The 18,738-nt window shown below is 37.9% G+C and overlaps 1 protein-coding gene across 1 annotated transcript; it reads right to left on the reverse strand.

Annotated features, from left to right (window-relative positions):
• Positions 1-1,803: 1,803 nt before the first annotated feature.
• On the reverse strand, positions 1,804-18,521 carry LOC110155229 (gamma-aminobutyric acid receptor subunit rho-1-like). Its single transcript, XM_020919292.2, has 10 exons — positions 18,266-18,521; positions 12,792-12,842; positions 12,343-12,449; positions 9,212-9,279; positions 8,626-8,849; positions 7,347-7,429; positions 7,109-7,249; positions 6,167-6,319; positions 5,495-5,691; positions 1,804-4,015 (listed from the first exon to the last, which is right to left on the reverse strand). Exons 1-10 carry the CDS (start codon positions 18,373-18,375, stop codon positions 3,716-3,718), a joined length of 1,434 nt encoding a protein of 477 aa, XP_020774951.1. The 5' UTR covers positions 18,376-18,521; the 3' UTR covers positions 1,804-3,715.
• Positions 18,522-18,738: the final 217 nt, after the last annotated feature.

Raw genomic sequence — 18,738 nt, forward strand, 5'->3', positions numbered from 1 at the left:
TAATGTCACACTGTGGATCATTCTAAGCAGAGCAAAGACATCCATAGGAACAAGAAGATGATGCATCTTTAAAGTCATAAGAACGCTCGCTAAGAATACTTGAAAACTTTCAAGGACTTAGTTGGCCAACATGTGTGGTGCTACTGAAAAAGAACTTGTAAAATATTAAATGACAAGACATATGTTGATCCAGTTCTGTGCTTTGATGACTCTCCAAAGCCCTGGACGTGTTTTCATTGTGTGTTTGTTTGAACTTAGCTGCTTCTACAACTTGGCTGTGGTCCATATGATGTCCAAGGTATTATGTGAGGAAACCTATACATTCACTGGCATCTCATTCCAGCTCATGTAAAAATGCACTTTTAAATGCACTTTTATGTAGGTTAATTTGCTGATCTGAAAAAGCAGTTTACCCTGAGGACTACCGAAGCCCAGATGGGATAAAACAGCCATGTCCAGAAGGAGGTTTTTAAAATGCAGAAATGGAACTGATATTTTTAAATGCTCTGATTTTTAATTTACTTTGGTTAACATCCTGAGACGAACAGAATGTGAAGATTTTTAAAAATTAATTTATGCCTTTAAACACTTTGGTAGTTTGTAGGGATGTAACAATAACCGAAATATTGTGATTTCGTATCGTCATAGTTCTCACAATAATATTGTGGACCATCACAATATATTGAATTACAAGTCTCTTTGCTTAAATTAAGAGTTATGGTGCAGCAATAGCTCAAAAAAGACAGAGGGAACTACATAGACCATGATCCTTTGCTCCATTTCAGTGCAGAATACAAGTAGAATGAACAGTTCTAGCACTTTTAACTCTTAGTTCTTTGAATTAAGTCTCGTCAAGGCATTTTAAGAGAAAAAGGTTTTGCCTGTTTGAACTCGCAATAAATATTGTACCATGAGATGTATATCGTGAAAATATCATACAAAGAGATTTGGATATTTTTACATCCCTAATCGTGAGCCTCCCCACCATATCGTGAGCTTTCCCTCAATATCACAATAAATATTGTACCGTGAGGTTCATGCAGTGACAATATCGTACCATGAGACTTGGATATCGTTACACCCCTAGTAATTTGTGTAAAAAAAATCAATATTTGAAAGGGGATTAAGCAACTAAACTGTTGGTATCAGAAACATCAGGCTGTAATCAGAGCAGACTTTTGTGATGTCTGAACTACAGGAAATCACAGAAACATTTACCTAGTTTGCAGTAAAGTTGCCAAAAATCACAAGGAACAGCAGATAATGCTATTAAAGGTGCACTATGTAACTTTTTTGGTAACCTGCTTGTTTCTTTGGATGTCATTTCTCTGCTTGGAATGTTCCATAGTATGACATTATACAGGTCTACGTCACATTTATTCAATTACAGGTGGTTTTATCGCTCAAAAAAACTAGAAAAACAGGCATTCTGACTGTGAGCGGGGTCACCTCTCCACAGATCTGAGCTGTAACTTGGTCTGGGTTGGTCTCAGTGAAGATAGAAAAGCTTAACACCATACTGTGAAACATTCCAGACAAAGCAATAACATCTCCATGGAACAGAGCATTTGATAAACCCTCCATCAGAAAAGTTACACAATGCAAAAAAGTGGAGTTAGTATTTAGCTCCTCTTAAACATTTTTACACAGATTTTACCCATAATGTAACCCTATATGAGAAACGTAAAAGGACAGAGTGTGAATTCAAATACAAAACATTTAATCTTTTATCATACATAAACATACTTTCCATAAATGCATTTTGTCAATAAAATCTCTATGAAAAGAAAACATTTTATTGCCTAAAAATGTAAGTGGTCTGTAAGCTGAAAAAAGACAATACTAGCAACTGGAATCCATAATAATGACTACACAAAGTAAAAAAGCATTTGATATAAATAATAATAATATTCTGCTAAATAAATAATAGAACATCAGTGTCACAGTAACTATACAAGCATGCTCCAGACAGTAAAGTGTGTGATTGTCTCAGAGTTGTGATCCAGATTACAAATTTACAAAATAAAAGATTTCCCTTAGAGTGCATTTGACAGGTTTTCACATTTTTCTAATTATTACGTGGTCTGGTGGGATAGTAGCAGTGGTATATATTTATCATAGTTGTGTCAGTTAAGTGGGAGTTTGTGGAAAAAGAAAAGTACAAAAAAAAAAAAATACAGGAAGTAGCAGTAGGTCAGTTCTAAAACAGAATCCCTTTGCTTGTATCATCAACATGGAAAATTCTATATAAAATACAGGGATGATTTATGACACATTTTTCTGACAGATTACACATCGATTAAATTAGATAAAAGTGTTGTCATCTATTCTATTTGTCTAATCATAACTACTGTGCAGTTTTACAAGTTCTGCCCACTTCATTTGTTTCCATACAATGCCATTTTGCACTGGTGATTATGATGGCAAAGGTTTTGACAAAGTATTTTTTTACATTCAGATTAATGTTAGGAGTAGCTTTAGGAACAGTTAATAATTTTTTTTTGTAAAATGAAAATCTAAATAGGACCTGCAATGTGCACTGGGGCGGTTTGCAGCTGAGTGTGAAGCGGCTGGGATGAGGATCAGCTCTTCTAAATCAGAGGCCATGATTCTCAACTGGAAAAAGGCGTCTTGCCCTCTCCGGGTGGGTGGAGAGTCCTTGCCTCAAGTGGAGGAGTTTAAGTATCTCAGGGTCTCATTCATGAGTGAGGGGAGGATGAAGCGTGAGATTGACAGGCGGATCCGTGCAGTGTCGGCAGTGATGCGGTCACTGTATCAAACTGTTGTGGTGAGGAGGGAGCTGAGCCGAAAGGCAAAGCTCTTGATTTACCGTCAGTCTATGTTCCTCCCCTCACCTTTGGTCATGAGCTCTGGGTAATGACTGAAAGGGCAAGATCGCGGATACAAGCGGCCAAAATGAGTTTCCTTCACAGGGTGGCTGGGCACTCCCTTAGCGATAGGGTGAGGAGCACAGTCACATTGGAGGAGCTCGGAGTAGAGATGCTGCTCCTCCACGTCGAGCGGAGCAGTTGAAGTGGCTCGGGCATCTATTCCGGATGCCTCCTGGGTGCCTCCCTCGGGATGTGTTCTGGGCATGTCCCACCTGAAGGAGGCCCCGGGGAAGACCCAGGACATGCTGGAGGAACTATGTCTTTCGGCTGGCCTGGGAATGTCTCAGGGTCTTCCAGAGGAGCTGGAGGAAGTGTCCGGGGTGAAGGAAGTCTGAGAGACCCTGCTTACACTACTGAACCCGTGACCTGGCCCCGGATGAGTGGAAGAAAATGGAAGAATGGATGGAAAATCCTAAATAATTATGTTAACTCCTTTTTAGTGAAAAAAGTACTCTAACCTGTCATATGCACTTTCATTTTCTTTTTCTTTTTTACATTTGAACACAGTTTTAGCTTAAAAATAAAAGTCTCATTGTGCATCTCTGGAAATGTGCTTGACTCTTTTGTAAGTATACAAAAAGTATTTCTCATCACTCAAAAATGTCTACGCGTTAAATTCAACACTGTCAACAACAAGCTTGTCTTCATTCAACGCAATGACAAATAAATATTCCAGTCTTGGTTCAAACGTACAAACGCTCATGAATAGCTCAGAGCAGTCCGTCAGTTTTAAGAGGCTGGGTCAAGAAGGCAAAGATCCATCTGTCTAGGCCCCAGTGCCCTAGATCCACTCAGCGAGAGCCCCATCACCATTACGACCATCATTAGGAATATATGGACCAGTATATGATGTTAAAGAGGATGTACGCTCCGGGAAAGACCACTCTGGAGTATTTGTCTATGGCGTGCGTGTCGATCCAAATGTTCACGTAGCCCCTCCCCTTCACGTGGCCGGTGAGCTGGGGGTCGTTCAGTGCCACCTGGGCTAACATGCGCTCCTGCCGCCCACCATTCTCAGGCATCCCATAATGCCCTGTGGTGTTAGGGTCCATGGAGCCGTAGCCCGTGATCTGAGGGTCTATCATGATCTCGTCTGGATTGCCAATACCACACGTGCATGGCAACTGCAAGGAAGATAGGGTTGGGAAGACAGTGTCAGATTCTAATACTAACAATGATGATAATATTAAAAAAAAAACACTCTTTCTTTAGACAACAAATTATTCATCAGTTAATTTCAAGAATAAATTGTAGTACTTTCTTTTAAATTACCACGTGGCCTTATATCTGTGTAATCCCTCAGTGGTCCAGGTAGTCTATGTGCTCTTCTACTTGTTCTGATACAGCTCAAGGTCATTCTAAAGCTTCAGGAAAGGTTCATTTCGGTCCTGTGTGACGTTTTAGTATTGATACTTGCTCAAATTACTATTTAGTTTCGATACTAGTTTTAAAATCAATTAATATCTGTAAAGCTCTATGTAGACATAAAAAGCACAAATTATCTTTATTTTATGACATAATGACATAAAATAATAATAATAATAATAATGTCATAATGTCACTAATTTAGTTTCAAGGTCAATTTAAGAGGAAGAAATACTTGAAGGTAACATTTGTGGTTCTGCAATTTGATTGTCTTTGTTTGTTTGATTGTCTTTGTTTGTTTGGAATGTTTATGGCATTGAATTGCAACGATTCAATCAAAGAAAGTTTATATTGCTCATACCTACTCTGAAAAACATGCATTCTTAAGGCCTATTCATACCTCATAAGAACATAAGAACTTTGTTCTTGCTCTTATCACGTCAAGAACAAAAACAAAGCTCTTATGAAGTATGAATAGGCCTTTAGTGTGAGCAAGGTCTCTCATGCTTGTCTCCATGGAGACAGGGAAGTTTATTGCCGTACCGTGAAACATTTCAGGCAAAGCAATAACATCTCCATGGATACAAGAAGGTAGTGGACCCTCTACTAGAAAAGTTACATAGTGCCCCATTAAATCTTCATGCAGCACAGTTAAACCTAGATTCATTTCATGCACATAACGTTCCTTCACATCAGAGGGGACACATTTTAGCTGGATGTTATTCTTACTTCTCCCTGAGGCCGGCACTGAAATTTGGCTCCATATGCCACAGCATTTGGCACATGAAGAATTAACGATTTTCACAAGCTGCAGTCTCAAAATGTTTCTCTGAGAACATCTTATAAATTTTAAAAACGTGTCTTTGGAGATAAATTATGCCAAACTTATTTATTTTCTGGGATACCGCAAACACACTTCTCCAGTACTTTGCGAAAATGTGAGTCACAGTTTTCAGATGGGCGGGATTGACAGATGGATTAACTAGTGATGCAGCATTGTCCACCCGGATCAAAACAAATATCACTACTTATGGAAAAAAAACAAAAGAAAAAAAATTCTAGGGAAACAATGAGCAAAGCACTAAACTCATTCATTAAAGCTGACAAATACCCTCCTTCGTTTCACGTGAGTGTGACTGCACGATCACATTCATGACCACACAAAGCCACCCCAAGGTTATAGTGCACTTTTAACCCCAAAAACAATGGAGTGATTTGTGTTGCTGCAGTGAGCTCACCCTCTCTCTGAGTTTCCTCTCTTTCCTCTCCTGCACGGTGGAGAGGTAGTTGACCGCGGCGTACTCTATGACAGATAGAAACACAAAGACGAAGCTGACCCACAGGTAGATGTCCACAGCTTTGATGTAGGACACGCGTGGCATGGAGGCGTTCACCCCCGTGATGATGGTGGACATGGTCAGCACTGTGGTTATGCCTGGTGGGAGAAAATTATGATATCTAAGGTATTTAAGTTTGTAGATCAACATGAAAAAATCAGAAGAACCAAAAATTGTGTTGTCAATTTGGTTTAGGTATTTGCTGACAGATCTATCAAATTCAAAGGGCCCATATAATGCTGTTTTCTCATGTTATAATGTTGTTTCCTCATCACAAACTCCATAACCCTTCCAGTCTTTGGAGTTAGCTGTTAACTTAATCTGTAGAGGTATTTTAGAACACATGTACTGAATAAATGGAAGACAGACCGGGTTAAATTTGAATGCCATACTGTGAAACTGTGCGACTGCAACAAAACACAATTCCAGGTACGCTGGAGGTAACAGCATTGTAACACAGCTTAAATTTAGTATAATATAGGAGTTATCCAATGGTACTGCAGATTTGTTGTGTAAATGTGTGAAAATGCACAATCCAGATGAAAGTACACTTAGTAAAGAACCATGTGTTACCTAGAGGCACCCTGGCAGGCACAGCCCTCCGGTCGATCCAGAAGGACACCCAGGACAGCATGACCATGAGCGTGGCCGGGAAGTACGTCTGCAGCAGGAAGAAGAAGATGTGGCGCCGCAGAGTAAAGTGGATGTACAGACGATTGTACCAGCCTGGAGACAAAGATACTGTTACACACTGAAAACACTGTGCTGAGCTCCTCTGTCATGGACTGATACTTTATCTGTGTGCGAGAGGGAGAACGCTGCAGGCTTTTAAGCTGCCTACAGACGCTACAATTTCATTTTGGGATTAAGTGAATCCTATTATGTCTCTTTAAGTTTTTAAAAACAAAATTGCTCCATTTTACTGAAAAGGTTGGTAGCACTACAAAGTAAAAATGAATACTGAAATGTCACAGTGGTAATAAAAACATCTTTTGGAGCAGACAACTTTTTCAAAACAATTTTTCTAACCGTATTTGTGCAAGCTCAAAGATAGCAATAAGCTTACTTCAGGATGGGTCTGTGTGTCTCACATGTTATCCCTTTATAATAATTATATAATATAGTTATTAGCATGACATGTCTTAAAGGTGCACTATGTAACTTTTCTAGTAGACGGCCCGTTTGCCACCTGCTTCACTTCCTGTTCAATGTTCTACAGCATGTCATCAAATGTATCCAGTATTTCCAAGGAGACAAGAGCACTAGGCTAAGTTACAGGTCAAATCTGTGGAGAGGCGATTCCACTCACTGTAAGAATGTAAGTTTGGGAAGGTATTTTTGAACACATGTAATGAATAAATGGAAGACAGGCATCTTTTAATTAATGGCATATTGTAAAACATTCCACTTAGTGAATACTTAATGAAAACCCTAACCTTATTTCATATCCTAACCCTGACTCTTAAGGTGTAGCTCTTATGAGTGTGTCCAAAAGGGTCACTGGCTGCTCCATACCTGTGCTGCTGTAAAATGCCAGCTTGGTGGTGGTGTGGAACTTCTGAATGAGGAACTGGGACAGAGAGATTCTGTCATCAGTGTTCAGAGACTCGTTCCCTTTTTTCCAGTAAAGCATGAGGTCATCATCTGTGTAGGCATCTGCAAATGAAAAACAAAACAAAATGTAAATGTACTTTGTGAATACTTACTTCTTGGGTTTGTTTATGAAGAGCCCAAGCACAGAATGCACACTCACAGCTCTCAATCTCCAGTGAGCATGTTTGTGTGTCCAGGGGGAAGCGGCTGAGGTCCATGTTGCACATCGCTGTAACTGTGACTCTGCAGAGAAAGAAGAAAAATGGAAATCAGATGGAACCAAACAAGCAGAACAACAAACAAAATAGCCTGACCATTCTGAGCTGTATTACTGTCTGTGTATACTCTGTGAACACTCAAGAGTCGCCCAGGGACATTTAAATACACCACAGAGATTATAAATAGCTGTCAAATGAACCAAATCAGTTAAATTCAAGCTCATTAGCATGTGTAAAACTAATGATTCAGAATCCTAAATTCCCATAATAAATGGGGCACTCAGTGACTGAGGCTGGAGCTGGGATCATTTGCATTCCCTGCAGGGCCCTGATGCTTCAGACAGATAGTGGTTCTTAGTTTAATTTGTGCCTTTATCTGTCCTCCTCAAAGCCTTTCTGGATCATTGCAGCTGCAACACACAGACCACACACACCACATTTAGACCTGCTGTGCATCTGTACTTTTTATACGTTATGGTTCTAAATCAAATTACTATGCTGCAAAATGATCTCACATGTATAGTCTTATTACATCTCATTGTCGATTCACTGGCATGCCTCTTCAGTCTGGATGGCTGATGTCCAATCATAACATCGGATTTTATTTGATTCTAGGAATGTAATGAATAGTGATGTAGGGGAATATCATCCCATCATATCATCATATAACATCCACAGAAGTGGGTAGAGAAATTAAAAGGGTGACAGGTCTTACTTAATTTCAATGCATGCCCTTATTTTTATTTGACAGTAGTTAATATGATTATTCTTTGTTTAATGTTGCACCATAAAACTGAAGCTCCTAGTTTGTGAATTTTGTTTACTTACAATGGCAATAAAACATATTCTGATTCTGAAGTTTTAGTATCAGGGTTTCAGCTAAAGTCTGCAACTGTCTTCCTGAAAATGTGAGACAGCTCCCCCTACATTTCAAATCCAGGCTCAGAAAGGCCTAAAATAATCTTGAAAATTATTCTATATGTTTCATCTTTGCTGTTACGTAAAGCGCTGAATTACTTTGGGAACAAATTGTGCTCTATAAATAAAAGTTCCCTTGCCTAGTTCTAGTTTTTTTTGTTATAATAATAAATAAATAAATAAATAAAACCATTAACAAAAGTCAGTTTTATCTAGAAATTTGACGAAGACAAACTCAGATAGCCTCCATTTGCTCATATTAAAAAACTTATAAAAACAGAATAAAGGCTGAAGGAGTGAGACCTGAGGCTGTAGAGCACATTCCCATCGGGGTAAACGCGCAGCATGACGTTGTCCGTGGTGGTGTCGTGGATGAAGGAGCGTTTGGAGTGAACGAAAAACATGTCCGGCACCCAGATCTTCTTCACCAGGCGCGAGTCAAAGGTCATGCTCTGATTATTGGTGCTGGGGAAGGACAGGCGCTCGTCCTTCCAGTAGTGACGCAGGTACAGGGTCATGGTGAAGTCCTGGAGGAGAAGAAATCAACAAGCAACTATTTTAAGTTTTTCTTGTGTATTTGAGCAAAATTTGTCTTACTCCAGTACAGATATATTGTAAAAACAGCTTGAAGTCAAATAAGTCTGCCACTCCACAACTAGCATGCTAATAGCGCACCAGCCTTTCTTTGTGGTTCTTGGACAATAAAACAGATGCAGACAGAGCATAGCAGTTTCATTTTGACCCTAAGAGCTGTTTTTTTTTTACTTTATTACATGAAACAAATTAGGTACAGCCTCTTTAAGTTCCATATTTCTTTGGAGACAATACTACAGAAGGGGTAAAATAAAGAAACATTTGGAGTAGTGGAGGATTTGTTAACAGTTCTTACCATATCCACCTCCGAGATTGTGTCGAGACTTTCAACCTGGACATCTACTCCGACAGGAATGGGGGGACCTGAAAAAGTCCACATCAGTTTTTTTTTTAAGTTTTTTTTTAAATTAAATAATTTTGCAGCACTACAAAACAAAAACAAAACAGACATCAACTACATGGATCATGACAGAAAGGGTCCAAGCTTAAGCAAAAGTACCAAACCCTATTAAACAACAACCAAATTCCAAGAAAGAAAAGAAAGAAGCGCATGAACAACAAGTTTGCATTTACTACTTCACTTACGACTCGCTGTACATATAAGAGACAAAATTAAAACAAACAAAATTTTATGCATAATTCATTCATTCCAGAGCTCTATATCTTTCAAAACATAACGCTTTATACTCTTCACTCAGGTTGTTCCATAAATATAGAGGGGTTACCTCTACCAAAAATGCAATCACTTTTTTTTCCTTAGTTCTTATCTTCATTTATTTATTTTTTTTTAAAGATGCCAGCTTTGATTTGTTTTTTGTTTTTGCTTATGGTCATACAAACTAATAATAATGTTAACAAAGGCACAGAAGTTTATCATTTATGATTTTAGAAAATAAACCATAATGAGAATGAAAAAATATAAGGATTTTTTTGTTTTCGTTTATGTTTGTACAAACTGATACTAATGTTAACGAAGGCACAAAAGTTTATCGTTTATGATCGTACAAAATAAAATGCAATGTTAAATAAAATGTTGATGAAAAGCGTATGTTTAATCAATAGTCGTGGTCTACCTGTGGACACAGTAGCTCTAATCTAATTGTTTTTTTCACATCAGTATTTAAAAAAAAACATCATCAGAGCATGAAACAAAATTAATCTTGCAGCTCACAAAATGTGAATCTGCAGAGACTTTTACCTTTGATCTATTTCACCCATCAGAGAGAATTTTCATCTCTCAAATTCTTCATTTTATTGCTAAAAACTCCTGTGACAGAGAGGATGGCCTTTCAATCACAACTTTCATCTTGCAACAGGAGTAGGCGGCATGTTGGCAGAGTGGTAGAAAAGGATTCGAGTCTCTGTTCAGATGGGGTCATTCTGTGTAGACTGCATGTTCAGCCTGTCTATGGGTGGGTTTTTCCAGGCAGTTAAATTTCTCCTATCAACCTAAAACATGTAGAACTCCAGAGAGGCACAAACTCTGGGGATGAGTCTCCATTAATACTGCAGAGGGCCACTCATGTTCAAATTCATATTTTCAGAAAACTTAACCTATTTTGACCATATCTTAACTTTATATAATGTTGATAATGCAAGTGTGTATTAGTGACACTTTGCAATTTGCAGGTGGGGGTGCTCTACATGTATCTCTATTGGCGGAATGTTCAGCACTTTCCATGTTGACACAATGCACACATGAGCAAACACTGACTTACTTACTTAGATTTAGACTAAACTTTATTGATCCACAAGGGGAATTGTTTGGACAGAAAAGTTTTCAGGTTGTGTGAAAACTCAAGAATGCAAAATTGATTCAAACAGCGCATTTTCAGGAGTGATCAATATAAGTGTTCATGGTCCAGTTTAGGTTTTGATTTTCAACAAAAAAACTTGAGAGTGACTAACAAAAAACTGTTAGCTTATGCTAGACATCAATATGCTGACATCAACTGTAAAGTACCAATTAATGATTTCAGTCCCCACAATGATTTAAATACTCACTCACTGCTCCTGACAGATTGGTCAAGCAGTATTGAAGAATGGGTCAAATGCAGAGGACAAAGTGATGGACACATGTGTAAACATCTGCGTCACTGCGTCCCACAATGAGGTCACAGTAATGAACCGAGGTCGATGTGATGGAGGATAAAATCTCTTTTTGGGCAAACCCAGCACAAACATCACACTAAATGTCTAAATGTGCCCTGGTGAAAATGGATTGTGTTGAGGGTACCTCGGGTCATTCCAACAGCAGATTGTGGTGTGATTAAAAAACACACTGTGTGGCACTAACCAAAATAGCATGTGCTGTATCACTTAAGCGTCAAAGCAAACACCCATCTGGCAGTGCACTCATATCAAATAGAACAGTTTTTAAATGGGAAGAAAGACTGTGAATGAATTGACCGTGAAAACAATGTTTTATAACATTTTGTTCTAGGACGGAATGATTTTGGGGAAAAATTTCTGACAACCATTGTGATTGCAATTCGATTTGTGAATTATGTTGTAATTGTGTTCTACAAAAGACTGAAAAATGAAGTGACAAACTAATATGAGAATCACATTTCAGAACATGTTTACATAAATCTAAAACACAGGGTTAGCAGCTTTACTGTATGTAGAGATATTTTGCTTGTGGAGGAAATGATGATACTTGGTGATTTACAAATTGCATCCATTCAGATTGCTTGATTTAATTTTGATTAATCTTGGGGCCCTATTTTGTTATATTTTTTCTTAAAATAGTAAGTCTGCCTATATCTAGATCCCACAGTAAAAACATAAAGAAACTAATGCACTGATACAATACTGGTATGTGATATTGGAGCCGATATTGAAATTTTGGTGGAACAGTCCAAAGATACTGGTTCAGCCGATATCCCATTTTGGTGTATAATTTGGTGTAATAAGACGATTTGCTGGAATGTTGGTCCAAAACATCTCAGAATATTAAAATTGTGTTTTTACAAAGCTGTTCTGTAATAAATAATAGTCACAAAACACACTTTTACTGTAGGCTACTTGTGCTTAAAGAAAATACATTTTCTTTTCAGTCTCTGTCCTTCTATCAGCAGATATCGGGTATCGACATTAGTAACAGAACAGAGAAAGCTGGATTGGTGCATCTCTAAAAAAAAAAACGCCAAATCCCTTTAATATACAAGGAGACAAATGACATGCCCTGACACTACACAGACAGAGAATGTAACAGCTCCATCCAGCTGCCTGGACATCTCATTAAGACTGGAGCTTAGCCTTAGGAGCAACCAATGACGTCTTATCCCCTCACACTGGATGACCCATAATCACATATATAAGCATAGCGCACGTTACATACACTCATGCACACGTACACAGATATACACGCATACGCACATACACAAACACACACACACACACATGGAGTTTGATATAGTTTACCTCCAAAAGCAGGTCTCATGGTGAAGTCATGGTCATCTATTCTCAGGAGCTGCTCAGATTTAGTCATGAGGGACTTGGTCATGTCTGGACTGCGCTTGTAGATAGGACTGGAAGCAGATGTAGAAGAAAGAGTGATGGATATGTTAATAGATAAGACTAGGGCTGCAAAGAACGGGTAGTTTTGTAGTCGACTAATCAGCAATTAATTCTGAACCCAAAAAAATTGAAATACGGTGAAGGCTTGTAGACAGTGAATATTTACAAATAGTTTAAGTGTATTAATCTAGTTTGCCATGTTTTAAAAATACCACTATTTTTCAATAAAATGTATAAAATGTGTCTTGACATGTAACCATAACGATTATCTAAACATGATTACAACTGCTTTAATAGTTGAATACGCAAAATGTGTTTCAAATATAACACAAAATATCACATAAAATACTGACCCTCCAGTTTTGTGGCCTCCACCATCATCCATGCGAGCTTCTCTTCGTGACCTTCAAATGGAGAAAAGTTTCAGTTAGGTTTAAACAAAGAAGAATTACCAAATAAAATATTGCAATTAGAATACAAAATTAATGTGTGACTAAACTTGATATCTGACTATAGGTCACAATAATACAAATAAACAATAAATAAATAAATAATTACATTAATTAGTTAAATATAAAATAAAATAACCTAAATATAATCTAATTAATCTAAAAGGAAAAGGGAAAGATACAAAACCCTTTACTTAATTTCACTTATTAAAACGTTCTTATTTAATTTAATTTATATTATATTATTTCTTTTTTCTTGTCTTATTTATTTTTTCTTTTCCTTTTGCATCTATTATTATCATTATTATTATTAATTTTCTTCTCTGTGGTGATGGACCCATATACACAAGCTTGCCTTTGGGGAGTCCATGTTTTGTTTTAGTTTTTTCACAGTAAACACATATGGCATACATAATATAAATCAAGTACATGTACATATTTATATATATGTATAAAGGTGTACCTTGTGGGATTATAATTTAAAATTGTGGAAAAAAAATAAAATTGAAATGAACTGAATAAATGCGAATAAATACATAAATACATGGGGCTCAGGATTTACAGTATTATTTTTATATAGTGCGCTAAAGTGCTTTAGTGTAAGACAATTACTCATTGATGGTTTCTGCAGCAATACTATATGTTGTACTTAAGAGATAGGTATGCATGAAGATATACACCTTTTTTCTAAATTTAGCAATAATAGGACTGTTTGTCGTTTGTTTATTCTATTATTATTCTATTCCTGAAATGTGTATAAAATTGTAGCCCTGACTTTATAGGCCATAAGAGGTTGCTGCAGTTACAATTAGCGCCACGTGTTAAAATAAATAAAAAGCTGACGCACACGGACATCTCTTCAGCTGCTTATTTAGGCCACATGCAGGAAGAGAGATGAATTCCCCAAATCCTAAAATGGATTAATAGAGTAAAGCATGCTGTGGTTGACGGGACAAATCCCTGACATGCATTTAGGAGCTACGAGTGACACAGAATGAGGGAGCGGGCACAAAGGCACAAAGGCAGAAGGTGAGAGGGGAGGGTGCTCATGCTGCTGGGGGCTCATGGCCAGTGGGTGCTACTCATCTGGGTCTCTGCAGCATCTGAGAACTAATCCTCTTGGCAGAAATGTCTCTCCAATCCTCTCTCCTCCACTCTCCCTCTCGTCTCTCTCCTTCACTCTCCCTCTCAACTCCACTCTTTCTCTCTCCTTCACTCTTCCTCTCTCCTTCACTCGTTCTCTCTTCTCCACTTTCCCCCTCCCTCCCTCTCTTTTCCACTCTCCCTATTTCCTCCACTCTCCCCCCTCTCCCTCTCTCTCCTCCACTTTCCAACTCTCTCATCTGCCCTCTTCCTCTCTTTCACCTTCCCTCTTGCCCTCCCTCTCTTTCTCCCTTTCCCTCCCTCTCTCCTCCACTGCCCTCACCCTCTTTCTTTCTTTCTTTCTTTCACTCTTCCTCCCACTCTCTCCCTCTGCCCCCCCTCACTACCCCCATCTCTCTCCTTCACTCTCCCTCTTTCTCACGTGCCCTCTCTCTCCCTTTTACACTTTCTCACTTCCCTGCATCCTTCAATCTTCTCTTACTCCCTCCCTCTCTTTCCTGTTTCTGCCTGTTTTTCTAGGTATTTTTGAGAATCTTTCTCCCACTCTCTCCCTCTGTCTCCCCTCTTCTCTCTCCTTCACTCTTTCCCCCTCTGTCACGCTCCCTCCCTCTCGATCCCTCACCATAGATGCATATTAGAGGTAATAGGATGCATTTTGTAAAGGTCAACCTGGAGATTTATGCACACAAAACGCAGCGATTCTATTCACACTATAACCTTTGATATGTTTAAGAAGAAGCACCATGCATCCATCCACACAAGGACCCTATATTCTCATAAATATACTCTACACAAAGGTTGAATTCAAAGGGGATTATCTGAGAAACATAGACAACATTTTTCCATATCTATATTTTAAGATGCTCTGGAAAAAAATGCAAGTAAAATAAAACAATAGGAAGATATAGCAACATTCTTTCAGTCTCTACTACGACTCTAATTCTGCTCTCGTTTATTTTCTATGTCCTCTTATATTGGTATTTTTACTCCGTGATGGGGCAAGCTTCTGTTGTCCCGGACAACTTCCCCACACGATAAAAAAGAAGCACGCTCTGATTCATTGTGCGTAAGTGATGACCAACTTCCAGCACTGTTTCTGAGAAAAAAGATTGACATTTTTTCATTATAATCTTGTTTTATAACTAGACATATTGTTCAATGTTCCAGGCTGTAGAAATAGCAGCTGTTGTGAGTGATATGTTTTGGCGAGTATCAAAGGGCACCAGGATTACGGCCGAACGGGGCATTCTGATACAGCCTCATTACTTAGCGTCGCCGGGCAAACCTTATCAGACCAATGACACATTCACCCACACACGCTGAACTTGTACTCGATGCAATCAAGAGCTCTTCTTACAATACAATGAGTTCTGTCTTCTTTCTAATAGGGATTGTTCAATATTTCATCTCTATTTTTTTCTACCAGTGCGCTAAAGAATTCTCTGCTATGAATGTTGTGTTGTTGTCTTGTGTTTCTATTTGTAATTTTGTTGTTTACTTTATCACATTAAAGGAATCTTGAATCTTATATTCCCATTTTTGCTCATGAGTCTATTCAAAACGACAGATTTGACAAGGACAAAGTGGAAATGAAACACAGGCACACACAGGCTGGGATAGTTTGGAAAAATATCACTGCCAATTCTTGCAAAATTCTCAATATTGAATGAATAAAGATACTGGAAATGAACCATCCTAGAATGCAGTATTTCAAGGTAGCATTCTAAGTATCTATAATAAGATGAAGAGTTCCTATAAGAGCTTTTTCTTTTTCATAGATGTGATGCCATAAGTTACCACTGATAAGGTGAGTAGTATTTATAGGTTAATAGCTTTATATTAGCTCTACTGAAGCCTCCGCTTTCTCTCTTTCTTTCTTTTTTCTTTTCCACTTTTCCAAGAACATCTCCAGCGATTACACACACTACAACGGAAGAGTGGGCAGACCTGAATGGATACTAACTATATACTAACTACACTACATACTACTACTATATACTAAAGAAGGTCATGTCTCCGGGTACACACATCCAGATTTGAAACATTTCTACAACAACTGGATTAAAGACAAAAAGTTACAAGCAGTACATTTATTAATTTGGGACGTCTTGTGGTTAAATCATCTAGCACTGTAAATTGCGATATACTGTAATGAAGAAACAAGAACTAAGTAAAAAAAAACAAAAAAACAAAAATACGGCTGGGTATCATTAAGAAGCTGCCGATACGATACATATCTCGATACATAGGCCACGATACTCGATACAGTAAACTTACAATTCAATGTGATTTATTTCAAATCGATTCGGTGCGGTTCAATAAAAAATAACGGCTAAATCATGGCTGAGATACTAAAAGTCTTTGTTAAACCACTTCTTGTGCATAGTTCATATAAAACGCACCTATTTTAATCATCAGAACAGTGAAAATGTCAAATGTGTCGCATTAACAAGTTTTCTTCCTCTAAACAAGCAACAAAAATGTAGCGCTGTAACAAAATAATTTCATAAAATATACCAAAAAATACTCTTGCAGATATACAGTATCAATACAGCAGCCCATGATATTGATACTGTATAATCACATTAAACGATACGATATATTGATATTTTGATATTTTTGCACACCCCTAATAAAAAATTTTAAACTTAATGTAATTTTTTATTTCATCCATGCTTTTTGGAAATGTATTTTGTTTCTGAAATACGTAATGGAAACTAAATTGAATAGCCTTTTCCAATGAGGTTCGCTCCATCACTTAAACCATTGATGCACAAAGGTAGCAATTAGCCTAAAATAGTGACCTAAAATGACTTTGAATGCTGTCCGCGGCTAAATGGCTTTTGATTGGCCGGAGGCGGTTATGGGCTAGCAGAACACAACACGGGGAAGTAGCACAGAAATAGATGTGGGGATTTAGGTCTTCCTCTCTCTTTCGCTCTCTCTCTCTCTTCAATCTGGCGTCTGAACGAAATGTGTGCGGCCCTGACCCCTCCCCTACAGGTTGATACATGGAACACGGGACTAAACTGTGTAATACAAGCAGTGACCTTCCATGCCCAGTCCTGACCTGGTCTCAAGATATGACAACACGAAAGATGGTTGTATTATTAGATATGTTGTACTGTATCGCACAATGCTACACAATATTAAACCAACATAATTATGGGACTGGGTCTCCTTTAAGGGTCTTTATACACTTGAGGAGTGATAATAAAATGTCAACTGCCGAAAGTTTAGGATGTTGATTAAAAAATTTTATAAAAATTAACCTGGACTGAACATAATGAATTATTTTAATATGATTTATGTTAGCTTATGTTCCTATACTATACATAAGAGTGTTTTATTACCATATGATTTTCCTTTTTGTTCTTCAAATGTGTATTTTTTATAGTACAAGCACATTGGATTTATGTTCATCATAGGAACTGTGCTGTGGTCCAAAGCAAGAAAAATATCTGATGGAGGCTTTTTTTGCTGAAACGTTATTTTGAAAATAAAAAAGCTTTTGGACATCAGCCATTTGAGTGTGCTATGCATTTTTTCACTTTTGTCTTGCTGCTCCTTGCATTTGCACCTCTATAAAAGTTTTGGTGTGCGTTTTTGGTTTCTTTTGATATCATATGAACTGTGCAATATGAAGAAAATTATTATGATATATTTTAATATTAATATAGTATCTATTAATGTTCACTGCTTATGGCAGTTTTTGAACCATATCTTTTATCTTTTACAGTTAAATCATTTTACCTAATATTTGTCAATGTTGTTCTACTTTATGTTTGTAGTCGCAGTAATAATGCAAGCTTGAGTTTGACTAAATGTGTATTCTGTATTCTCATTGAAATTTATGAATTATGGTTATGGAGTTTTGCAGGTCTATATATCATACATTGATTCCAATTTGGAGATTTTTATTTTATTTTTTTTATGGCTGATACTACATACATTATGGACAGTAACAAGGCAAATAGACATACACAGATATACAACCATTCACTCTCATATTAATTCACGTAATTTAACAAGAACTAAGCTGTATTTGATCAATATTTATCAATGCTGAAGCCTAAGCACCACTCTAAACATTTGTTTTTTTGAAATCCAGAAGTACACATTCAAATGTTACTAGATATTACATATACAACAACTTTTCACAATTAAAAACAATGTAAATATGTAAAAAGCCTTATTGTCTGTGGTCTTGGTAACAGAAAAACATACTGACAGTTAATATGTATAATCTCTTTTCTAACTGTTGTATTTATTACCTGCTTTGTTTGTAGGTCTCCAGCTTGTGACCCCTGGCCTGGCTCATCTTCCCAGTGGCCCCGGAGAGGAACCAAACACAGAGCAGCGCCAGCACAGCATCCACCTGCATTGTTCCGTGGAGGATGAGAATCAAGAATCACTCCCCTCCGAATCCCAGAGCGCTCCGGTGTCCCCCTCACGCATTCCCCTGCTCCCCTCCTCCGCGCGTGCCTGCCAGAGTGAAGAGAGAAACAGCACTAGTACAGAGACTCCACTGGCACTGTTCTACATGGAGTGGAAAACATCCTACGGTGGTTAATCTGCGCAGTGGGAAAAGCAATTTTGACTAAAGCCATAAATCCTTGCGCGTCAGATGGTCCAGATTTGATCCCTTCGCTGTGGCGGATGTGGCCGGCTCTGAGCTCTGCCGTGCATGTGTGCTCTGCTCTACTCTAATGCGCCCATCCTCACAGTGATGCAGCATTTGTAAGGT

The sequence above is a fragment of the Boleophthalmus pectinirostris genome, unplaced genomic scaffold (assembly GCF_026225935.1).
Source record: "Boleophthalmus pectinirostris isolate CB_2022bp ecotype Guang Dong unplaced genomic scaffold, ASM2622593v1 HiC_scaffold_10, whole genome shotgun sequence".
Lineage (NCBI taxonomy): Eukaryota > Metazoa > Chordata > Actinopteri > Gobiiformes > Gobiidae > Boleophthalmus > Boleophthalmus pectinirostris.